At 39.9% G+C, this 25,939-nt stretch overlaps 1 protein-coding gene across 14 annotated transcripts in view; it reads left to right on the top strand.

Moving 5' to 3' along the window:
- The window catches only part of CARMIL1 (capping protein regulator and myosin 1 linker 1), a 346,698-nt gene that overhangs the window by 296,005 nt on the left and 24,754 nt on the right, over positions 1 to 25,939 (top strand). For 10 of the 14 annotated variants that reach the window (XM_032268645.1, XM_032268646.1, XM_032268650.1 and 7 more), the window contains 4 exons: positions 3,456 to 3,473; positions 7,461 to 7,527; positions 7,774 to 7,970; positions 20,114 to 20,226. In XM_032268645.1, the coding sequence (XP_032124536.1) occupies positions 3,456 to 3,473; positions 7,461 to 7,527; positions 7,774 to 7,970; positions 20,114 to 20,226 (395 nt within the window). The remainder of the gene's footprint in view (positions 1 to 3,455; positions 3,474 to 7,460; positions 7,528 to 7,773; positions 7,971 to 20,113; positions 20,227 to 25,939) is intronic. The other 4 variants (XM_032268648.1, XM_032268651.1, XM_032268652.1 and 1 more) reach the window with 1 other exon arrangement.

Consider the following 25,939-nt stretch of genomic DNA (forward strand, 5'->3'; position numbering starts at 1 on the left):
AACATTCCTTATGTGTGAGGTTCATGATAAAGAGCATGGAGAGGGAGGTTGTGGCACTGGGTGTTTTATTTAATTTGAATTCTTGGGCTCTGGAAAACAGTAGCTCCTGAATGTCAGGAAGTCAGCTATTTTGTAACACTTCCATGGGGCAGCACTCATGCTTATCAAACACTTCCACATGCAGAGCAACTCTGAGTTACTTTAAGAGATTAAGGTTTCTTTCCGTGTGTTAGAGTTGGTCACTTTCCGCCCCCAGGCTGTTAACGATCTGGTTGGCACCTTTGTCATTGTTATCCATCAGGAGGTAGCAAAGGTGGTGGAAGTATATGGTCATTCACATAAGCTCCTATTAGAGTATCTGCAGAGTAGTAAGTCCAGATAATCGGTCATTACCATGACCAGAGTGATTTATTTAAGTATTCCTAAGTAAACTTTTTGGGGTATTCCTAAGAGATTACAAAAATTACTCACAAATGCCAAATACGTGTGTTCTTAATAAGAGCCACCTGATAACATGTTAGAATCTTTGCCAGTGTACACTGGAACACACACACTAGGAGTGCAAGAGGTTTTCTGTCTTACTGCTGGACCCACCCCTCTCTCCAAGAATGCCTGACACACAGTAGGTGCTTGGTAGCATTTGTTGAATCTTGGGTAATACAAGGCATCACAAATAATGTAATAGCATCATTTGACCCCTACTAACAGTCTCACTTTCTCCAGAGGTACTCTCATAATTTCAGTTGGACACTTCCTGTTTGTTTTTTGTGTTCAAACATACATGTATTCATGAACAGTGTTTAGTATTGTATGTTTTCAAGTTTACATAAATGGCATCATACCACGTGTATCTTTTTTGAAACTTGCTTTTTTTCACTCAGTATTGTATTTTGAGATTTATTCATGTTGTTACGTGTAGTTTTAATTTTTAAACTGATTTTCTGTCATTTAAATATACTTCATTTTAGTGTCACATAAAACACCATGGAATACTTTGCAGCCATAAAAAAGGATGAATTCATGTCCTTTGCGGGGACATGGATGAAACTGGAAACCATCATTCTCAGCAAACTAACACAAGAACAGAAAACCAAACACTGCGTGTTCTCACTCATAAGTGCATGTTGAACAATGATAACACACTGACACAAGGAGGGGAACATCACACACTGGGGCCTGGGGGGTGGGGCACTAGGGGAGGAATAGCAGGGGGTTGGGGGATTGGGGAGGGATAGCATTAGGAGAAATACCTAATGTAGATGACAGGGTGATGGATGCAGCAAACCACCATGGCACAAGTATGCTTATGTAACCGGTACTTTCTGCACATGTACCCCAGAACTTATATAGTAAATAAATTATATATATGCGTGCCTCATTTTAGTTATTCATTCCTCTACTGATTGACTTTTCAATTGTTGTCACTCTTTTGCTTTTATAAATCTACTTCTTAGTAATGGTCCCCCTCCTTACTACTCTGTCTTTGGGAATAAAGGAATTTTTAAAATAATATTAACCTCTCATAATCACAGCCAATTTTTGAAGCACTGGGAGGTCACTGATTGTCACTGTTTTCCAGGCACTGTGCTAAGCACTTTATTATCTTATTTAATCCTCACGTTTTATTTTACAAACTAGAAAACTGGAAGGCGACTTTGCAAAACCATCGGTCAAAGTCCCATAACCCAGTAAGTGGCAGGTTCAGGATTCAAGCCCAGTTCTTGGATGCCAAAGCCATGAGCATGAGACACACTCCTTCCCTCATCCTGACGGGAGGATGTTGAAGTCACTGTAGCCTAAATGAGTTCCAAAAAGTAGACAACAGTAGTGGAATGAACTAATGATCTTCATTCTGTCAAAAAGTTGAAATGCCTGTTGCCATGCTTTTCCACAGGAACATCTTTTGCTTGCCTGTCATTTTAGGAGTTGAACCAATTGAAAGGTTCTTCACCATCACTTACTATGATCTTTAGGTGGATAATTGGGACAGACTACTTGTCTTGTAGAATTAACCTTTCACGAAGGGAAGGAAAGTAAAAAGTCATCTATGGGCTTAAGCATCTGCTGTAACGCTCTTATGTATGTATTCATATTGTGCCTTTAAGAAAGCTTCTGAGGGGATGTGTGTGAGGAGAGGGCAGGAGCTTTTGTTTTGGGCAATTAAAGAAAAAAATATATATTTTTACTTTTTCTCCTTTCATCCAGCAGGGATGTTTTCATGCTAATTTGATGGGTCATAGAATGAGTTATATTTGAAGTAAATTGTCTAATCAAGTATGAAATCGGAAATGTGAAGAATGAGAAGTTTTGAGGACTTTGCCAATGGAAGCCTTTCTGATAGGCACATAATATTGTTGCTAGTGGTGGTGATGGTTATGGGGAACGCTTTTTACTTATGTGCTGCCTTTACTTTATATAGGCACAAATCATTTACAATCACAAAATGAGGAACCCTATATTTCCTTTGCATTTTATATTGAAAATGATTGACATGAAAAATAAAGAACTTGGGGGAAAAAAAAGCCCCCGCTCCAGGTGGATGGAGTAGCTGGCCTTCTTCAGGAGGTTTGGAAAGGATTCCTCAACCCCTGATACTTTGTTTTCACAAATACTGACATTCTACAACTGGACTTCTTTGTTTTTAAAAATTATTTTATAAATGTACAGAATAAGAAGAGGATGTCCTGGCAGAATTTAATGATGACCAACGGAGTTTTAGAAATCATTTAGAATTTTTTTTTTCAGCTAAGGTGAATAGAGAAGGAAAGAAAATTTAAAAAGAAAAAAATTATTTAGAGATGTAATGTAAAATGTAAGGTGACCTAAATTCCCAATAAGTTATAAGGTATCATCAATATTGAATTACGCTGTGGGTAGGTAACTTATGCTGAATCCTGGCATTAGATCTTTTCCTGAAAAGTTTTAATGACTGAAGAGGCAAAGAATTCAAAGCTGCTGCTTCTAAAATGCATTGGGAGCACAGAGTGATGTAAACGGCCCCAGAAGAGATGCCTGTGCACACCCGCAGGTACATTGTCCGCACTTAGTTCTCGATACTGGTCCTGTGGTCCAAGAGCCAAGACTTGCATGGGGTTCTTAATAACCGTCCGCTGATAAAGTCATTATTCCCCAAATGAGATTAATGTCTTGTGGGGCTGGTAAATACCACTTTTCACACACCTAACAAAAGAAATAATATCTGTAGGTTAGGAGTTTCTGAAAATTTTCAAGCTGTAATTGTGCTTCTGCTTATAAAAAGCTGGATTGGATGTCTTAAGCCATTAATATGTTAGCCTCATTCCTGCCTTATTCCTCTGCTGTGAAGGCTTTTTATGTGCTTTAGCTTCTCTGTTCCTTTCCTTGTGAGTGATATCCCTCTCCCGCCCTTTTCTAGTAATGCTGTTGCTTTATCTCTCTTCCATTCATATTTTTTTCTTTCTTTTTGCTGCATGGAGACTCTCTGCTGTACCAGTGTAAGTATTTTTCGGTGGCTCTGCAGTTTCTGGCTGTACTACTTTATATTCTTGTGCTCCATTTGCTTCTGTGCTGCCTGGCTAGTCTCCCAGGAGACTGTAGTGTCGTCGTCCATCTGCAGATCCTGAATGAAATAGGCAACAATTTAGAGACAAGATTGGATTTTACAAGATGGTTCAGCTAGCACAACAGGCAATGAATTTAAAATATCTCCAGCCATGTGCCTGAAAGCAAGCAGAGTGTTGATGAAGAGGATACAAACATTCAGGAGGAGACAAGTGCTTATTCCACTCATGTAATAATAATAAAGACATGATTGCTTTTAAGGTTTTTTCTTGATTCTTGTCGTATTACTTGTTTGGGGCCCAGGGTTGTAGAAAATCCACATTATGATTTGCTTCTTATATTGGAAGAACTTTCCTAATCTTTTTCTCAACTGCTTTTGTTATTATTTATTTTTCTTTCTACAGCCTTGGTGGTGAGGGGGAGGTAATTATTACATTCCTGAGTTTGGAGCAAGAGTGTTATTTATTTATTATTATTTGTGCCTAATTGGCAAAAACAAAGCACCGCTTTTTATTTCTATAGTGACATAAACAATTTGACTCTCATTTTTTTTTTTAATGTATGTCTAGTAATTACATGTTAAAAGTGGGTTTGACAGGAAAAAAAATATTACGTTGTTTTAAGGTTCCAGGATGAGTCTTTAACTTGTGGTAAAAGTAGACATATCTCAGTTGAGCTGTATACAGAATCGTTTAAAATTCATTATAAAAATTTGATTAAATGAGTACAATTTCAGAGTAGTGGAGACGTTGATGCTGCTTTTAGATTCTCAGAAAGTAGAGCTATGTTTCTGTTCACGGTGTCTGCCACAGTGGGGATGTATTGATGATTTGTGATGTTAGGACAAGAAAGAAGTCTGTGCTTAAGATTTTCCCTCTAAAGTTACCTTTAAAACAAAAGTTTTACATATTTTTCCTCATATTTCTTTGGGATATGGGCATTGAAAATTATACCTTATTGTTTACAAGATGCATTTTTTAAGATAAGTTAGTTTTGTCTAGGCCTCAAGTTGACCGGGTTAACCGTTGATTGATGAGAGGTCCATTTGCAGTGTGTACCTCTTCTTTTTCCAATGCCGACCCCTTCATCTGATGGACACTTTGTGATTTCCCTGACTAAGAAAGTACCTAGGCATTAACAAATGTCAGGGGAAGGTCAATAAGGACTAAGGAACAGTCTGAAAAAATTCATCCTTCCATTTTGGTACAAAAAGAGAAGAAAGCTAACAGTGTTAAAGAAGATGGTAAAGTTAGATTTTTTTTCTTTTTCTGGGATGTAATTCATCAACCCAACAGTTGTGGAGAGAAGGAGGAAGGAGTGCGAATAAACCAGATTTCCAGAAAAACATTAAATATTTTCTCCTAAATATACACTTAGGTGGATAATTATAGTACATTTTATATTTCCTCTTGCTTTAGGTTTATATGTAAAGGCATTGTAGAAATGAGCCAATAAGATTAAGGCAGTTCACATTTTCTGTAAAACTAAGGAAGAATTACTTCCAAAGAAAACTAAGAAAAATAAGAGAGAAATAAGATTTATTTATTTATTTATTGTCTTTGTTGTTATACTTAAATACCATAAGGGAAAGATACAGAAACTGGGTTGCTGTCTTAATATCAGTTGCAGAAACTAGCCTGATTGCAAGTTCTATTCTAGCAAAACTCCACTGGCTCTTTGGGAAGACTTCAAAACTAAAAGACAGGATAAGTATAGTTTTATGAGAAATGTAATTAGAAGCTATTTGCCCTCGTAAAAAGCACACAAAGTAAAGAAGGCAGTGAAATATATTAGAGTGAGTTTTTCTGATAGTCAAACTTTCTATCCTGGGCTTTGGAGCATTGGAAAATAGGACCAAGAGGAGAAGGCTAGCTCCCCTTTGAGTGATAGCAACTGTCACAATATCCTGATGATTTTGTGTGTTTCTTAATTATATCTATGAAATTAAATTGAGCTGAATGACCTAGTCACAGATGGACATCAGTTTGTAAATGTGATTCTTTCTGTATATATGTTATATTGTTATATTATTTCTTTTACATATAGTACATATTTTTATGTTTAAAATTATAATTTTATATTTTATATAATTGTAATATATTTGAAATGTCATAATTTTTGTATATTTTACATGTATTTGCTATCTATTATAAAGGCTTTCATGATAGGGAAACTTAAACCAGACTATTTTTGCCCATGAATATGCTTTCTGTAAAATCTAATCAAGAGTCAGGGGGAAAAAAAAAGACATCTTCAGTCCATGCATTTTTAAACATCTTTTCTCTTTATCTGTGACTATCTAAATGAAATTGGGTAAAAGTTACATCTGAAGCTGCTTCTTGATTATTTTGTCTAGCATGGTTGTGCAAAAGATGGATAGAATACTGAAGAACTTGTTGCTACCGAACACAGCGTATATTTTGATAGCTTGTATCTCCAGAGAATTAATTATTTTCAGAAATTTTACTTGTGAATAGACCAGGCAGGGAACTACCTTCTTCAGCCAACTGCAAGGCTAACTTTGAGGAGAACTGCCTTCAGTCTGGATTCCTTTCCAGTTGCATGGAGTTAGCTGAGTTTTTACTAAACCTGCAAAGCCAGTTACTTCATAAATAGATAGTCCTCAGATTGTCTGCCTTAACAAATCCTTGAAGAAAGCTAAATCAGCCATTTTCATTTTGTATGTCGGGAAAACCAGTCTGAATTTCAGTATAATTGCTCATCATTTTTTTTCCTCTCCCTTTTCTCTCAATGATAAATAATGGCAAAATGATATTATTAAAACTGGCATAATTGTCAAAACTATAGATTTGTTTGCTTTAAATATCAGTATCAGCCAGTTTCTTCTTGGAGCTAAAGAATGTTTTTCAATCATGTAGATTTTCTTTTGAGGAAGCATTAGATGAAAACCTATTAAATGAAGTGAAAGTATGCAAACTAAATTCTTTCAGTTATGTTACCTCTTCATTTATACACATAGACCAGTTCCCGATATCAAACCAGTGAAAACATCCCTAACATCCATCCATCCATATATGGGTCTTGAATGGTGTAGCAGGAAGGAAGCTGGCCTGACCCTCCTCACTGGGTTCTGGCCCTGGCTCTGCTCCTTCTGACAACAGGAATGTTAGCCTTTGTCACTTTTGTGACTTGGTTTCATCCTTGGAGTTGACTTGTGTAGGTGATGACAAAGCTTCCCTCCGTCTTTGACATTTGTGTGATCCTATTGAGGGAGAAGTAGTGCCTTTCTGAGGGTTGACTTTGCACCATAAACAGTCTACACCAACGCTAGGAAAGTGCTCTTCAGTTTTGGTCTTTGGTTTGAGTTTGGGCTTCATTTTTTAGAGGATTAACAAGATCAAAGACATTTCACTGAGAAGTGCCAGCAGATACAGATGTTTGAATCCCAGCACCTTTTCCTGGTCTTTGCCTGTGTTGTAAAGATCAAAATCTTGGTGGCAAAATGTCAAATAAGAGAGTGACACTACTTAAATCATTGATGTGACACAGAAAGAGGTCAGGGTTGCTTATATTGATGTCACTGTGACAATGATCAGTGAATAATAGTGTTTTTTTATTTTTTGTGACTGATTTTTACAGCATTTGATTTTTATTTTTGTATCCATTTTAACATCCTCATGTACAGCTTGGACATACTTTATTGTTCTTTTCAGCTGTTTAAATGGAATTTAACTGGTTAGGGCTGAGGGAACAGAAGAAAGATGTTAGCTGTTATCATTTGAGAAACTGTAAATCATTTAGAAATAGATCTTTTCAGTTAGACTTTCAATCATCCTCTAAAGCAGGGAAACAACTACTGAGTTAAACCATCGATCCAGAATGTTTCTGAAGTTTGAAAGATGAGTTTTCTGTGGCTACCTGCCTAAGTCATGGTGTTTTTGTTTTTATTTTATTGCTAGATGACTCCTAAATCCAAAAGGAAGAGTATCCATAGCCGAATGCTGCGGCCTGTTTCCAGGGCCTTTGGTAAGTGTTTTGCTGCTGCCAGCCATTTCCCTGGAACTGTGAAGCACCCTCAGCAAGAACCTTAGACCATTTTAGAGATGTTCCTTATGGATACACTGTGTGAGTAAATATTGAGAAAGAGTTAAGTGATCTGTGAATGGCTGTTTGCTGTTCCATGCTAGACTTAAAATGCCTTGTAGGAATTTTTTATCCATCTCTATGCATTAAGCTTCGGCCATGGGCTTTTTTGTTTTTGTTTAATTTTAGAAATGGAGTTTGATCTTGATAAAGCTCTGGAAGAGGTACCAATTCACATCGAAGACCCACCCCTCCCATCCCTCAGACAGGAGAAGCGGAGCTCGGGATTTATCTCTGAGTTGCCCTCTGAAGAAGGGAAGAAGCTGGAACACTTTACCAAGTTAAGGCCAAAAAGGAATAAGAAGCAGCAACCCACTCAAGCAGCGGTAAGTGGGCTGGAGAGGCCTCATCGCTCCCTCACCCTTTTCTTCTCTGGGGAAAGTTGGAGGTTCTTGCTAAAGTGCTTTGCACAAACACGAAAGCTATGGGTAAGGAGACTGGAACCACTTTGCATGTGACATGTGTGTGGTGACTCAGAGATCAGTGGGAAACCTCCTGCCAGGAATGGAAGAACTTTGTGTTGATGAACTGCTGAAACATCAAGGAAGATGATGGACAGCTGAGAAGAGTCCACAGGATATGGTCTGGAGTGACCTTGGGAGGGTGGTTTTGAGGGTGGGTAGATTTGCATGTGACTTGCAAAGTATCTCAACTTGGTGCCCGACAATTTGGGAGAATGAACAGATTGTGTCACTTAAAGAAAAAATAAATAAAACAACATAATTATGGAGAAGACGATGCTGTAAATTTTGCAGTTCTTCAGAACAGAGCTGCCTTTGGAAATCCTTAGATAAATAAGGATTATCTATGATAGGAAATCCTTATTCTTCATAAATGCTAGAGACATTTTTTTAATCTCACCTACATGTCTGAAATCTGACATATGGGTGAGCTACATGTCTCTAGCATTTTACAGTGTCTGGGCAAAAAAGATAGAAGTACCAAAAAAATAATCGTGAATTAAGAATTGTTTGATTCTGGAGTGCACACTTGCATCCCCCCTCCACACTCTGACCTGCTGTGGTCCGTGTGCTTGAAAACCTACAACCTGATGTAACTGAAGGGATGAAGAAGAGCCCTGAGTGGGGGCCCCAGTGTGTGACGATGACATCCTGCTCTTTCTACTTCAGTAGAAGACTCAGTTGTGTGTGCCGATGAGCCTGACTGTAGCACACTCGTGTCTCTCTGGTTAATGCCTTTTCTCTCCTTTATAGCTAAACTTCTTCAGAAAGTTTGCCTGTGCCACCTGTCTCTACTGTCTCTTCTTCACCTTCCCGTCACTCCACATCTTAACCAAAATCTTCCTTCTGTATCTACCCACTCTCAAAACCACCCTCCCAAGGTCACTCCAGACCATATCCTGTGGACTCTTCTCAGCTGTCCATCATCTTCCTTGATGTTTCAGCAGTTCATCAACACAAAGTTCTTCCATTCCCGGCAGGAGGTTTCCCACTGATCTCTGAGTCACCACACACTTCTTTTCCACCCATCTCTCCAGCAGTGTGCTTTCAGTTTTCTTGCCAGACCTTTTAAGTTTTTTATTGTCTGTCTGGGTGGTATCATCTGAACTCATGGTTTTAGTCTCTGTCATTGACTGTAAATTTCTGGATAGCCACTTGCCTCCTAAACTTGAATGAGTACCTCAGGCCCAAAATTTGAAACTGAGATCCTACCTTTCCCTGTAAACCTGCGTTTCTCATAACCCCTGTTTTTCCTGGGGCATGGTCAGCTGACAGGTTAGAGAGCGGAACGTGATCCTGATCAGCGGCTCTCCCTCTTCCTCCTCGCTGCCGCTTCCTCCCGTCCTGAGCTCCAGCCCTCTAATGCTGCAGCCCTTCTCATTGCTTCTTCCCATCTCCTGGTCTGAGGACTTCCTTCGGATTTTGCGCATCTCCACTGCTTCTCCATAACTGTCCACTTCTCTATACTTCTCAGCCCCCTGGTGCTCTGAGGAAAAGCCAGATCTCTTTAGATCTCTGGCCATAAGACATTATTTTGGGACTTACCTTTGTGTTACACAGTCCCTAAGGGAAAACAGCCTAGAGTATGCCAAGCCTGTGAGTCCTGGCTTCAATGTGGACAAAGGTGAAATCTCTCTAGAACAGACCGATGAGGTTGGGACATGTTACCCCAAAATATGGCGCCTTGGCATTTGAGAAAATACAAAAGCAGGAAGGTCATTCTCACCTTCTCCTTGCCTTTCTCCCTTGAGGCAGGTCATAAAAGCATCATTCAAGAAGTGCCCTCCCTGTAGCCAGAGGAGAGAAATGTCCTTATTTCTGAAGGTATGAGGACAGAGGGAAGAATCTGAACCCAACAGGCCTTGCTAAGTGCCCCCAGTTTATTATCATTAGGCCACAGTTGTTTGTAAAGAAGGCAAGACTTCTTCCAGGAAACCCTCCCTACCCATCCCACTGTGTTCCCGCAGAGCGAGGGTCACATGACACCAGGGAAGTTGTTCTCACAGACTAGTTGTGCGCAGTGCACAGCCTGAGCAACTCTCCATGGAGGCCCCGTCTCCTCCAGTGCCTGATGCTTACCCTCACAGCTCTCATCACATAGTGTTTTCTCAGCTTACTCCTTGTCTCTAAGTTCTGTGTAGGCAGGGCCTGTGATTTATTATTCATGGCAATATGCTCAGGGCTTACATTAGGTTTGAAAATACAGTAGGGGTTCAACAATACTTATTGGATAAGTAGGTGGATAGCTGGAGACATAGATGGTTGAGGGTCACAGTAACTTACCTGCTTGGTTGGTAATATCCTCACTTTAGATCAGGCTTTCATTGTGTTTGGTTAATTTCTCTCATTTGAATCCAAAGAGCATGACACAGTTTCAAAATACAAAAAAAAAAAAAAAAAATCTAGTATGTTGTTTTCTAATTTATTAATTTTTAACTTTTTTTAGTGCATTTTAACATATTCTTACAGGAATACACGTTCCCTTAAAACACTTCCATAGATTGATAAAAAGACACCCCGCCCCACAACAACCCACACTTTAGGTTCTAGAATGTTAATAAATGGGTTCTCTATGGCTCTTTCCATATGGAATAAGATTAGCAATACAATTCGTCTGTGAAATGGCTTAAGTTTATCCTTGATAAAACTGGTGATTCATGGAAAGAGATAATCTTGTGTACTTTTTCCCTCTCCCCTCCCCTCCCCTCCCCTCTTTTTCTTTCGAGAATGGGGTCTCACTCTGTGGCCCGGACTGGAGTGCAGTGGCGCACTCCCGCCTCATTGCAGCCTTGAACTCCTGGACTCAAACAATAACAGTCTTCCCACCTCAGCCTCCTGAGTGTCTGGGACTACTGGTGCATACCGCCATGCTTGGCTAATTTTTTAAATAATTTTTTTGTAGAGATGGGGTCTTGGTATGTTGCTCAGGCTGGTCTTAGAACTCCTAGCCTCAAGCTGTCCTCCTGCTCGAGCCTCCCAAAGTGCTGGGATTGCAGGCATGAGCCACCGTGCCAGCATTTCTTCCTTAAATGTTTGAAAAATAGAAAAGAAGGGAAAGAAGCTGTGGCAGAGTCCCATTGGAGGCGCATGCTATATATTGCAAGGGAGAACAGATTTCTTTTCTCACGTATCACCAGGGTTCATGGCTGAAGCACCTGTAGCAAAAGGCAGATTAACAAGAGAGAAGTACAACAAAATGTATTTAATGTAAGTTTTATGTGATATGGGAACCTTCAGAAACGCTGACTCAGGAACGGGAGAAACCTGTGTATTTTTATGCTAAGTTTGATGAAGTGGCTATAGAGAAGTCGGACTTGACAAAGGGAGTATGATCTGATGGTAATAAGCTGGGGGCAGTTAGCAAGGCCTGTTTGTTCAATTCTTCTCTCTTATCCCATGTCTTCAGAGACCTTTCTTTTCTCTGGCTATAGAGAGGACATTTCTTATCTCTGCCAATAGGGAGGACACTTCTTGAATGAAGCTTTTATGACCTGCCTCAAAGGCTGAACAGCATGGGGAAGACGAGAATGACCTTCCTGCTTTTGCTATTTTCTCGAATGCCAAGGCACCGTATTTTGGTGTTTCATGTCTCAGCCTCATCAGTCTGTTCTAGAGAGATTTCACCTTTGTCCACATTGAAGCCAGGACTCACAGGCTTGGCATACTCTATGCTGTTTTCCCTTAGGGACTGTGTAACACAAAGGTAAGTCCCAAAATAATGTATTATGGCCAGAGATCTAAAGAGATCTGGTTTTTTCCCAGAGCACCGTTGGACTGAGAAGTATAGCTTAGCACACCTTTACTTGGATTCATAGTGAAAATATATTACCTTATGATATCACCCTGCTTACAATTTCCAAAGTGCTTTCATGTCTAACGGCCCTGTGAAGCTGCCACACAGACACCATTATTTAAATTTTTCAGGTAAGAATGAGGAGGTTGCGGCTTACCTTTATTACTAATGTTTAGTAAGAGCAATTATTAACAGTCATTGTTGTTTTTCTTCTTAGCATTGAGTAGAATCAGTTCATCCACAGTCTGTCTTAGCTTTTCTGTAGTTCGTCCCTGAACCCCAATGCCTCAAATGAACTTTTCCAGCTGTCAGAATTCTCAAAGCCAAGGCTAAGTTAAATGCCAACATGCCAGTTTCTTCTAGGGCAAACATGGTGTTGTAATGACCGATTTTTGTGCCAAAAATGTACCAATAAGTATTTATGTAAATATGAAGAGTAGATAACCCATTTAAAAAAAAAGAAACTAGGCACAAAAATTTAACCTTGGATGAGACCACAGTCATTTTAAGGACAATGGATATAGACATTTTAGTTATATGTTTTAATTCCACCTCTGCCACTCCAAAAATGAAAACAAAAGATTTTTTTTAAATAACAAGAGATAAAATGTTTCTTTCTTTCTTTTTTAAATTAAGTGGGTGAAAGAATTTTTAAACATTACATTATAGCTGCTTAGCCCATAGAATTTAACTTTCTACTGTAGTAGTAAGAGTAGGGTGTGTAAGACCACGCAGCCGCTGGGCTCTTCCACTCCCTGGACGTGTGTATCTGGACAAAGGCATGTGGTTTTTTTTTTTTTTAAAGCCTGAGCAAACTTTTTTCTTTTTTTTTTCTTTTTTTTTTTTTTTTGAGACGGAGTTTCGCTCTTGTTACTCAGGCTGGAGTGCAATGGCGCGATCTCGGCTCACCGCAACCTCCGCCTCCCGGGTTCAGGCAATTCTCCTGCCCCAGCCTCCTGAGTAGCTGGGATTACAGGCACACACCACCATGCCCAGCTAATTTTTTGTATTTTTAGTGGAGACGGGGTTTCACCACGTTGACCAGGATGGTCTCGATCTCTTGACCTCGTGATCCACCCGCCTCAGCCTCCCAAAATGCTGGGATTACAGGCTTGAGCCACCGCGCCCGGCCAAGCAAACTTGTTTCTAAATACCAGCATTGCTTACATTGTTGAGTTGTCATGAGAAATACCATCCTTTACTTTAAAATATTGTTCTTCAAAGCTAGTATTTCCATTTTATTAATATTATCTTTACAATATAAATCTCATATTTGCTTTTGCCTTTTTACCCATTCCCCCTTTTCTACACTTAAATGGAGGAGGAAGAGCAAAAAATTCCTCAAAACTGATGTAATGCCATGCTCATTTACCCTCATTAATTCAAAGGGCCCTTACCCATGTTGACTAAGAAACAAATTAACTAACTTTACAAAAATTTTTATTCAAAAATTATTTCCTCATTGACTTTCAGAAAGTCTTTGCTTTTGGGAAAAGAGCGTCATATGGGCAATTGAAGAGTGGAAATGCCATTTTTGAAGGTACCAGAATGTTCCAGCTGCAACAGAGAAAAGGGGGAAGCGTGTAGTATACATTCAGTGAGCATCTGAGGGGCATTGGTTCCAGGACCCTTGAGGATCCCTTTTCTTCTTCGCCTAAGGGAAGACAGCCTAGCGTATGCCAACCCTGTGAGTTCTGGCTTCATTGTGGACAAAGGTGAAATCTCTCTAGAACAGACTGATGAGGTTGAGACATGCACCATATCCACACAGTCTGCATTTCAGCATTCAACCAACTCTGGATTGAAAATATTTCTTTAAAAGGCGATAAAACCACAACAGTAAAAAATTATACAAATTTTAAAACACAGTGTAACAATTACTTAGATAGCATTTACATTGTACTCGGTATTAAAAGTAATCGAGAGATGATTGAAAGCACACAGGAGGATGTGTGTACGTGATATGCAAATACGATACCATTTTATAGCAGGGACTTGAGCATCTATGGATTTTTGTATCCTCAGCGGTCCTAGAGCCAATCCCCCTCAGATACTGAAGGACAGCTGTGTTAGGTGGGGTAACGCTAGCTACTGTATGAGATAAACTTTTGCTGTGTTAAATCTCTGATATTTCGGAGTTTATTTCTTGTTCATGTCATAGTTCATTGCGGGTATTTCTGGTCAGGGAACTCTACAGTTGTCAGGGATCCAGGCTACTTTTACTCTGTGGCTCTGTCCTCCTTTTTGGTCCTTCAAGTCATAGCCATTCAGCTGGAGGATGACATAAAGCCTGAAGGCTCATACCCCTGAGGATTTATGGGCCAGGTCTGAAAGGATGAGCTTCACATTCACCTGAGTACCATTTTCCGGAACTCGGCCACGTTGCCACCTAACTGCAGGTGAGCATTCTGACCACGACACTCAGCAGGGATGGAGGTGTGTTTATGCTCATCCACTGCCAGTTAGCTATTGCTTCTTTCTACTTTTTCCTAACATAACTATAGGTGAAAAATATTCCCCTGAAGAAAAATTATTGAAAAATTTCCATAGAAGAATGGAAAGAGCATTGAACTGGGATATAGCGCTGACTCTACCACTAACTAGAATAATCTCCTAGTGGAAGGAATTTTAAAGATTACTCAATATTCAAGGGAACCTGAAGCCCAGGGCAGACAACTGATTTGCCCATGATCCTTCTCTGATATATTATACCGTGCAGTGGCTTCACTTTGCTGACATGTCAATATCAGTCAGTTTGCCTTATATTCTTGGCATAGGGCATAGCCCCACACTGGTTGGCTCAGCGATGAAACAAACCAACTCAAATTAAAATGGACTAAATCCTGGGTAATAGGTTTTCTCCTGTATGCGTTGAATCGTGGCATCATAAGGCTGAAAAGGATTTTGAACTCGTCTTGCCCAGTCCCTCATCAGGTGCTTAAAAACCCCTACACAGCCATTGATTGGCCATTCCATCTACAATGACTTCTTTCTCTGAAGCTGCCATTTTCTTAAACCTCGAATTATTAGCAAATTATTTTTTGTGTTTCTTAAATTCTTACTTTAACTTAGCCATCTTGTATCTGTCTTCTGGGGTAGCACATGGTATGTAAGTCTATTCTACTTAGTAAACAGTTTTTGTGGGTCAAATCTTAATTCTTCAGCTCTTTTGATGTTCTTTAGATGAAACTGTCTAGAATCCATTTACAAGTCTTATTACTCTGTTCTGAATAAATTGCAGTGTGGCACCCAAGACAGAATAGAGTACTTTAGTAAGATCAGCCATATTGCTTCTTTCTATTTATTTATTTATTTTTGAGACAGGTTCTAATTCTGTCACCCAGGCTCACTTCACTGCCACCACCTCCTCCCAGGCCCAGGTGATCCTCCCACTTCAGTCTCCCAAGTAGCTCGGATTACAGGTGCACACCACCACACCCAGCTAATTTTTGCATTTTTGTAAAGACAGGGTTTTGCCATGTTGCCCAGGCTGATCTTGAACTCCTGAGCTCACATGATCCACCTGCCTCAGCCTTCCAAAGTACTGGAATTACAGGTGCTAGTTACCACCCCCAGCCCATTGCTTCTCTTCTTTTAAGTAGGATACTTCTGTTTATTCAACCACAGGTTGCATTCACGTTTAAAATGGCTGTATCATCCAGGTGACTGGTATTGATCTTGTTCTCAGGCAAGGCCTTTAATCTGTTTTTATACAAGTATTTCAGACAGAAGAAAAGAGAGTGCATGCATCAGGGAATCTAAACTACCCAGAAGTCCTAGTATGCCTCCAGTTGCATCTTATTGGCCAGAAGTGAACCATATTTCCATCCCCAGCTACAAGGGTATCTAGGAAGATAGGTAGCCAGTTGGTCACATTGATACTCCCAGTAAGTCAGGGTTTTGTTACTGAGTAAGCAAGAGAGAATAGATACTAACTAGACATTAAGCAGTTTCTGCTGTTACTTATTCAGCTGAGAGACTTTTCTTCTATTTTGCTAATTTTGTTTTGGAATGAATGGTTGTTAAATTTGATTATTTTTTTCAGTATTTGTTGAGCCTGATAATTTTTCTTTTTTAATGTGAAATTTTGGTGAATCACATTAACATTTCTAGTGTTATAACACTCCTAATTGTTTTTTTTTTTTGCTTTTAGTACACTGCTACGCTTTGTTTGCTACTATCTTGTGAGAATTTTTGCATGTGTATGCATAAATGAGAGACTTGCAATGTTTATTTTTCTTGTCTAAACCACCCATCTAGTTGAGTTTCAGAGTTATACTATCGTCATAAAATTGGTTGGGAAGCTCTTTCTTCTTTCCTGTTCTCTGAAGCAGTTTACATGTAATAGAGATTGTCTCTTCCTCTCCTGGGACGCCATGTGGGCCCTAAGTGTTGTCAATATGCTTGTGTGTGTGTGAAACTTGTATGTAGATGTTTTACTGGGGATTTGATTTCTTTTGTCATAGATCTGTTCAGGTTACCTAATTTAGATCATTTTATAACTTCTGTGTTTTTAGTATATCTTCCATTTAGCCTAATTGTTCATTTAGTTGTTTATAGAATTCCTTTAAGTTTTTAATTTCTTATACCAATAGCTTTAATCTCTTACAGCTATGTCCCCTTTTCCATTTTAACATATTTTTAATGCCTTTTCTCTTAATGTTGTAATTATCTCTTTTATTAGTCTTTTTCCAAGAGTCAACTGTTGGTCTTATCAATCCTCTCAAGGTCATTATTTTTTATTTTATTGTATTTTTGTCATTGTACTTTCTTTGGGCTCCTTATTCCTTGATTGCTTAGCAAATTAATTTTCTGTGTGTTTTATGTTCTAATGTATGCACATAAGATTCCATGATGATTCAGTTCACTAATCAGCACTCTTTGGTATATTCGTTTGAGGAGTTACAATACACCTAATCGTGCTTACTTCCTAGCCATCCCTCTCCATCCAGCCCATGGAGACATTGTGAGAGACTTGGCGGCTGCCGTCAATCCAGGCAACACTGCCTACTGTCTTTCCCCGGCGCATTCACTGTAATAATCCTGGCAGAGGAAAAACAGAGGGTGGTCTGAATTACCTTTAGTTCTCACAGTCACCAGCTTATTTTCTCAGTATTCACAAATTATCCTTGTAGCACTTACACACTGGAGGTGCAAAATCCACCTTCTTTATCAAATACCAACAACAGCGATTCCTGATTTTATTTGTAAAACCCTTTCTCTGAGAGCAAAGGCAGTGGGTTCTGGCCAAAGGCTCACGGCAGAGGTTTCTGCTCCCTTCCTTTCCGACAGCTGTGCTACCCTTTTCAGTCTGAGATGTACTCTCTTCGACAGAAAAGACCAAAAGCAAATGGGATTTTGAGAACTCCTGATGACTTTGTCCTTTCCTTTGCTTTTGTTAGAAAAGGAGCTGAAACAGCATGTGCATTTGGCCTTGAACTCGTTTGCAAACTACATCTCAATTCAGTCTTCATTTTTTCTACTGCTCTTCACATAGGCTGATGCCACCTCCTGCTTCCTATTTTAACAGTTGCGTTTTAAACCATGTCTCATGGACCATCTCTCAGTGATACTGGACTTCTCTTAACCTGTCTACTCTGTCTCTTTATCTCTAAAATGACAGGGTTGGCTAGAGGATCTGTAGGGGCAGTCCAGCCCGAAAAGCTGTCCTGTCCTCCAGGAAAGCAGAGTGTTTTGTTCAGCTCCATGCCTCCGTCTCTGAAACCCATTGATGTACCCCACATCCCCAGAGAACCTTTTGTGCTGGCTGTGAATTCTGTTTCCAAGCAGGAAAAGAGAAATTTTTCCTGAGGGGAGCAATTACATGAGTAAAACTTAACTTGGTGTTTTTTTCTCAAATGGAAAGAGGAGTCTTTAGGGGGAAGCTGAGAGGAGACCTGTGTTAGGACTGTATGTCCTGGGATCACATCCTTCTTTGTCTGTCAGTCAGGTGACTGGTGAGGGTGCCCCTCACCTTCTGAGCCACTGTTTGATTTGTGACAACCAAGAAGTAGGATAGTACTACCTCTTTCAGTTTGAAGGGTAGATGTAAGGGTGACAAAATCGTGTGTAAAACACATGTAAACTATTAAGCACTATATTCACTTAACGGCTATTACTGCTATGGAGGCTCTATCCTACGTTCTTTCCCAAAGGAGAAAAATCATACAATACAAGCAAGTTCTGTACTACGTTGTCTTTTGTAATCAAAACAGAAGTTATTCAGTGAGCTTTTTTCTCTGCATAACAGAATGGTAGAACTTTGCTGATTGTCTGCTTTTTTGCAACACATAGGAAAACCTTGCTCCAATATAAAGCACCATTCAGATAAGAGGTATACCTGTAGTTGTTACTTCGTGCGGTTCTTTGTCTATTACCTGTTGTCTCCTCACTTTTCAGCATGTCACAAACATGAGCTCAAACACACAGTTCATTTTCATAATGAGAGGTTCCTGATGAATGACGTGGATGATTGTTCAAGGGGTTTTCTTCTTTAAACAATTTCCATACAGACATAAGCCATGTTCCCCCTAGGCACCTGGAGACTTGCAAATCAAGATTACAGCAAACAACTTTCCCACTACTCTGTGGCGAGACATCTAGACCAGGTATCCCAAGCACACAAGAATTCGTCCTTGCATCCAACAGCATGGGCAAGATGCATGCTCTTTCTCAGCTGTCCACAACCTATCTGTGAAATGTTAATCTACATTGCAGACACAAATCAAGCACCTAACTAAGCCTGTTATGAGTTGGCCTTTCAAAGAGACATGCTCACTTGATGCAGCTTTATGATAGCTTCTCACCAGCCTCTCTCATAAGGTCTGAGTTTTCGGCTGCCTGCTGGACACCTGGCTCTGGATTTCCCACAGTACCTCAAAGACTCAGGAAGATGAGACACATCATTTTCCCCAGATACGATCTTAGGACCGTGTTCCCTAGAACCATGCTCCCATTTGCCCGGCCTAGAAACTTTGACCGTATCTTGGGCAGCTCTTTTCTTTCCATTCTCACTTTTCCACTTCATTAGTCCCTCCCCACCCCCATATTAGATTAAATTACTACAGGAGTCTTTGATTTCAGCTCCCGAACAGGTTTTCCTACTTATATTCTCTTAAATCTCCCATTGGTCCTTCATGCTACCCCAGAATTACCTTCCCAGAGTTCAGGTTGGGCCATGCTGCTATGTTGGCTCCCTGTCGTCTAAGGAGTCAGTTCCACACTCCTCAGCATAAGGCTCAAAGCTGTTCCTTAGGGGTTTTAATATTATCAGTCGGAAAGCATTCACCTGGATATTGTGAAATACTCAATACTCACTCAAAAGTGACTTAAACAAAGGAAATACTTATTTTCTCACCTAACAAAAAGTCCTGAGGCCTCAGGATCCAGGCCTGGCTTATTCAGCAGAAGGGCACAGGGATCCAGGTGCTTTCCCCTTGCTGCTTTGTGACTGTCAACACGCGTGAGCCCTTTTATCCTTGGGCCTCCCCGTTTGGTAAACAACAGTGGCCTGCCTCAGCTCAAGCACGTCTCCCACGCATAACTGCGGAAAAACACGTTAGTTCTCTCCTCTTGACAAAACCTGCCCCCATGAGCTGCCTGGCAAAGTTTTCCTTGTGTCTCACAGACCAGGAGTATATCCCACTCCCATGCCTATCAATCACAGGCAAGAGGAGGGTTTGTCGTGTTCAGCGTAAGCAAATCAGTATCCATAATCTGACCCTAGGGCTCTTCCAGCAAGAAAGAAAGTAGGCTGGGGAGAGGGGTAGGGAAGCCAGCATGAGCACCTGCTAAGCTCCGTTCTTAGCCCCACCCACACACCTCAGGCCCCAGGGTTATCACTGCTCTCAGAAGTCAGTGCGTGTTTCGTTTCTCTATGGATTATTCCCTTTCCTCTCACCACATGCCTGCAGTGTCTTTCTCTGCCTTTAGAAACACTCGATTCTTTGTATCTGTTAGGTCCAAGCTTCTTCTAATGCACCAGTCAGCACGAGTCCTCCACAAGGCATGGTGTTTAGAGTGCATCCCTCACTTTTGTTTCTTCCTGTCTGTGTTATGATTGTACACATGGCTTCTATTCCTGTAGACGACGTGGTCCCTATTTGAGTGAGCCTTCTCCCTCCCATAGCCCTTATCACAGTGTCTTAAATCTAGTAATAAATGTTCGCAAAGTTAAGGTGCACGTGAATTAACATTACATCTGTTTGTTTTGCAGGTCTGTGCTGCCAACATAGTCTCCCAAGAGGGTGAACAGAACGGTCTCATGGGGAGAGTGGATGAAGGTGTAGATGAATTTTTCACCAAGAAGGTGACCAAAATGGATTCCAAGTGAGTTCGGTGTAATTTCATTGATAATGCTATTTAATTCATATTTAAATTACTGACAGTTACAATTAAACTTAGTATACTATGTTTCATTTTATGTGTGGAAATTACTCTTCTGAAGTTCACAGAATATGGTCTGTGAGCCGGCGACACCAGTGTCAACTGGGACCTTGTTAGAAATGCAAATCCTCAAACTCCTACCCCAGACCTACTGGATCAAAAACTCTGGAGGTGGGGCCCAGCAGTCCATATTTTAAGAAGCCTTCCAGGTTATGCAGAGGCAGGTTCCGGTTTGAGACCATTGTACGAATCTAAACCAGACCACAAAATGTACCACCCCAAGATTCTTTTAGGCTTCATCACTTGGACAGTTCCAGTACAGGGTAGTGATCGTGGGTGTGCTGTAATTACTTACTCTGAACTTCTCCTTGTTAATAATTTGATATATTGGGTTGGGGGGCTACGTCATTGTTAAATGGTATAATTTAACAGACAGTGTAAAATGACAGCAGAATTAGTAAACAGGCCTAGAGTTAGCATTTTCTCAAGAGTTTTCTCCACGTTTTCTTGCTACGGAGACAGTTTCCTTAGAAGATAGTTCAGCGATGCTTTTTTTTTGTTAACAGTTCTTTAAGTTGAAACATTCCAGTGTTTAGGCGTGATTTCTACCAGGTTATTTAATCCCCAACTAAATACAAATCTGTCCCAAAATATACTCTTAACGTGGATTTGTCTTTATGAAGTATTTTTCACCTTGAGATATCAAAGTCAGGAACAAATGTAAGCCAGATAAGCCAAAGGCGGCAGGCTGGACACAGGTAGGGAAGCAACTCATCAATTCTGTTAGATTGATGTGTCTTATTTTGCCTCTGCAGGATGGTGAGGTGGCAATGAGTTAGATTTTTATATCCATAACAGTGTAACTTACTGAATCTTATAACCTTTAGGGTCCAATTATTTGTTTTCTTTGTCCCTGGCCTTGAAGCTTAGCATACTATACTTGGCAAAATTTTATTCTCCTATCTTTCAAGAAGCAACCTAATGTCATTTATTCTTTGAAGCTTTTCTGGGACTGTTCCTCCTGCCCCCGAGTTAATTGCTGTTTCTCCGCTGCTGACTTAATACTTTTCTTTCTGTCCTTTGCATGTATCTGTTAGAGCCCATGTAATCCTTTAAATGTTTCTTTGTGGGTTTTTTTTTTTGTTTTTTACAACTTAAGGGATAGATGAATGTGTTTTCAGTATGGAAGATTCAAGGAAAACCAACATAAACAGAGCAAAATGGGAAATCACTATTAATGATTTGCTTTCAAGTCTTTTTTCCCAAATCGAATGCTGTTCTTCATGAGCAATGCCTGGGTCTTGTTTTGTTACAGTTTCAATGTCTAACACAGCCCATGACATATAGTCTGCCCTCAATTAGTGATGGTTGAATGAATGGAAAAAATCTTGACTTGTCTCCATATAATTTGCAGGTACCATTGTTTGCGCTTGTCTTTTTAAACTTCTGAAATTTCTATTCAGTTAGTGGGGTGGTTGTAAGCATTCGATCCGAACTGTACATATTGTTGTACCTGCCCCAGTGTGATTTCCTCTCCTGTTAATGCTACTTTCTTCTTTAATAGACTCTGAATGAAAGTTGGGTAAATTGTGTAAGGCATAAAATACGTATTTTTTTTATGAAGATACTGCTCAAGGAAGATTCCGTTTATGTTTCAGTGCACAAATAGAACTAAACACATCAATTTTCATCATCAAGTAATGTAATGGAGCCTGCTAAACATTGTGATTTTAAAGTTTTTTATAAAAAATAGATTGTTGTCAGTCTGATTTTTTAAAGGGCAAAGCATAGGTAAATAATCATGAAGTAGTACAAAGAAAGTTTGAAAATCAGAGTTATAGTTTAAAGTGTCAAGTGTTCTACAAAGGCTTGAGGTTCCTAACCCACTCCCTATTCCCCAGAGGCAGCTGATTTTTATTCCTTGAGCTGTTTCTTCCATTTGTCTTAATAGCATGCTTCCTACTTTCTGTTTTCTGTCTTTTGCTTTTAGATAGTACTATAACTATTAACTTCTTACTTAGAGGATGATAATACAGACTGAGTCTCTCTTACCTGAAATGCTTTGTGACCAGAAGTGTTTTGAACTTGGAATTTAAAAAAAAAATTGTATTATAATCTTGCTAGTTTCACATCCCTAATCTGAAATTCAAAATGTTCCAATGAACATTTCTTTTGAGCATCATGTTGGTACTGAAAAAGTTTCAAATTTTGGAGCAATCCAAATTATGGTTTACAGATACTCAACCTATATACTCTGGCACCAAACGCACACACACATACACACAAACACACACACGTACTTAGATACACACACTTTCCTTTCCTCATCTTCTTTACTTAATTTTATCATGATTGTTGGTGTCTTAGTCTGTTTTCTATTGTTATAACAAAATACCTGTGAGTGGGTAATTTATAAAGGAAAAGAAGTTTATTTAGCTCATGGTTCTTGAGGCTGGGAAATTCAAGTTTGGGTGGCCACACTGGTTGGCTTCTGCTGAGGGCCTCGTGCAGCATCATGGCATGGCAGAGGAGTGAAAGGAGAATCGACTGTGTGCCGAAAGAAAGGGGAGGCTGACCCACTTCATGACACCCGTCTCTCAAGAACATACCCATTCCCATGAGAACTAATCCAGTCTTACTAATCAATTTTAATAACCTAATCACCTTTAACAGGTACCACCTCCCAATACTGTCAAAACTCATGTTGAGCCCACGCCTGGGTAGAGCTTCTCGACTGGTGGGCTTCAATGTAGGGTGGTCTTCTGGACCATTTTGTTGGGGGAGAGGGTATTTTTGACTTCAGGTCTTTTCTGTTGAGCTTCAGAAACTTTGATCTCCCTTCTGGTGGGTGTAAACCTCCCTGCGTGATTCTGGCATGCAAAGTGAGAAAAGGGGTCCTGTGGGTGTCACTGCTTAATGTGCAGGCTTTCTTGAGCCTACCTGTTTCGTGATCCACACTCAGCTCAACTGCATTTGGTGTCCCCCAGCTCATCTTCTTTGCTTCATTCTTTCCAGAGAATGGAGAGATGTTGGGATGGACATCATTGCCTCTGTGGTTTAGGGAGAGGATCTGATGATTTTTTGAATGGGCTTCATAAGGAAAAGAACCTTTCTGTCTTCATTTCCCCTTCACTTCCACTTGCAGAGGTGCCTGTATCTCCTCATTGTGGAGCCAGCACAAATTACATGCTTCTGGGTCTCCCCGACTGTTGGCTTAGGTTTCAGCTTTCACTTGTCTGTTAAGTCATTTTTTACACATAGCTATTGTATTTTGGCTTCCAAATTTTGTTGCTTTTGCCTTTTCTCCCCTGTTGGGCTTATGCTTTCTTTTATAAATCCTTTGCTGTTTTTTTTTTTTAAATATATATAATTTATTATACTTTAGGTTCTGGGGTACATTTGCAGAACATGCAGGATTGTTGCATAGGTACATATATGGCAGTGTGGTTTGTTGCCTCTATCCCGGCGTCACCTATATCTGGCATTTCTTTGCATGTTATCCCTCCCCAACTTCCCTACCCTTGCTGTCCCTCCCCATTGCCCTCCAACAGACCCCAGTGTGTGATGCTCCCTTCCCTGTGTCCATGTGTTCTCATTGTTCAACACCCGCCTATGAGTGAGAACATGCGGTGTTTGATTTTCTGTTTTCGTGTCAGTTTGCTGAGAACGATGGTTTCCAGATTCATCCATGTCCCTACAAAGGACACAAACTCATCATTTTTTATGGCTGCATAGTATTTCATGGTGTATATGTGCCACATTTTCCTTGTCCAGTCTATAATTGATGGGCATTTGGGTTGGTTCCAGGTCTTTGCTGTGGTAAACAGTGTCACAAAGAACATATGTGTGCATGTGTCTTTATAATAGAATGATTTATAATCCTTTGCATATATACCCAGTAATGGGATTGCTAGGTCAAATGGAATTTCTATTTCTAGATCCTTCAGGAATCGCCACACTGTCTTCCACAGTGGTTGAACTAATTTACACTCCCACCGACAGTGTAAAAGTGTTCCTATTTCTCCACATCCTCTCCAGCATCTGTTGTATCCAGACTTTTTAATGATCGCCATTCTAACTGGCTTGAGGTGGTATCTCAATGTGGTTTTGATTTGCATTTCTCTAATGACCAGTGATGATGAGCATTTTTACATATGTTTGTTGGCCTCATAAATGTCTTCTTTTGAAAAGTGTCTGTTCATGTCCTTCACCCACTTTCAAATGGATTTGTTTGTTTTTTTTCTTGTAAATCGGTTTTAGTTCTTTGTAAATTCTGGATATCAGCCCTTTGTCAGATGGGTAGATCACAAAATTTTTTCCCCATTCTGTTGGTTGTCAGTTCACTCTAATGATTGTTTCTTTTGCTGTACAGAAGCTCTGGAGTTTAATTAGGTCCCATTTGTCTATTTTGGCTTTTGCTGCCAATGCTTTTGGTGTTTTAGTCATGAAGTCCTTGCCTATGCCTGCGTCCTGAATGGTTTTGCCTTTTCTTCTAGGGTTTTTATGGTGTTAGGTCTTATGTTTAAGTCTTTAATCCATCTGGAGTTAATTTTAGTGTAAGGTGTCAGTAAGGGGTCCAGTTTCAGCTTTCTGCACATGGCTAGCCAGTTTTCCCAACACCGTTTATTAAACAGGGAATCCTTTCCCCATTGCTTGTTTTTGTCAGGCTTGTCAAAGATCAGATGGTTGTAGTTGTGTGGTGTTCTGTCTGAGGCCTCTGTTCTGTTCCATTGGTCTATATCTCTGTTTTGGTACCAGTACTATGCTGTTTTGATTACTGTAGCCTTGTAGTCTAGTTTGAAGTCAGGTAGCGTGATGCCTCCAGCTTTGTTCTTTTTGCTTAAAATTGTCTTGGCTGTGCGGGCTCTCTTTTGGTTCCATATGAAGTTTAAGGTGGCTTTTTCCAGTTCTGTGAAGAGGGTCATCGGTAGGTTGATGGAGATAGTGTTGAATCTATACATTTCTTTGGGCAGTGTGGCCATTTTCACTATATTGATTATTCCTAACCATGAGCATGGAATGTTTTTCCATCTGTTTGTGTCCTCTCTTATTTCCTTGAGCAGTGGTTCATAGTTCTCCTGAAGAGGTCCTTTATATCCTTTGTTAGTTGTATTCCTAGGTATTTTATTCTCTTTCTAGCAATTGTGAATGGCAGTTCATTCTTGATTTGGCTCTCTTTTAGTGTGTTATTGGTGTATAGGAATGCTTGTGATTTCTGCTCACTGATTTTGTATCCTGAGACTTTGCTGAAGTTGCTTATCAGTTTAAGGAGATATTAGGCTGAAACAATGGGGTCTTCTAAATATACAATCATGTCACCTGCAGATAAAGACAATTTGACTTCCTCCTTTCATAATTGAATACCATTTATTTCTTTTTCTTGCCTCACTGCTCTGGCTAGAACTTCCAATACTATATTGAATAGGAGTGGTGAAAGAAGGCATCTTTGTCTAGTGCCAGATTTCAAAGGGAATGCTTCCAGTTTTTGCCCATTCAGCATGATATTGACTGTGGGTTTGTTGTAAACAGCTTTTATTATTTTGAGATACATTCCATGGATACCTATTTTATTGAGAGTTTTTAGCATAAAGGGCTGTTGAATTTTGTCACATACCTTCTCTGCATCTATTGAGATAATCATGTGGTTTTTATCTTC

This window comes from Sapajus apella, unplaced genomic scaffold, assembly GCF_009761245.1.
Source record: "Sapajus apella isolate SASKATOON/1434 unplaced genomic scaffold, GSC_monkey_1.0 scaffold184, whole genome shotgun sequence".
NCBI classification, from domain to species: Eukaryota; Metazoa; Chordata; class Mammalia; order Primates; family Cebidae; genus Sapajus; species Sapajus apella.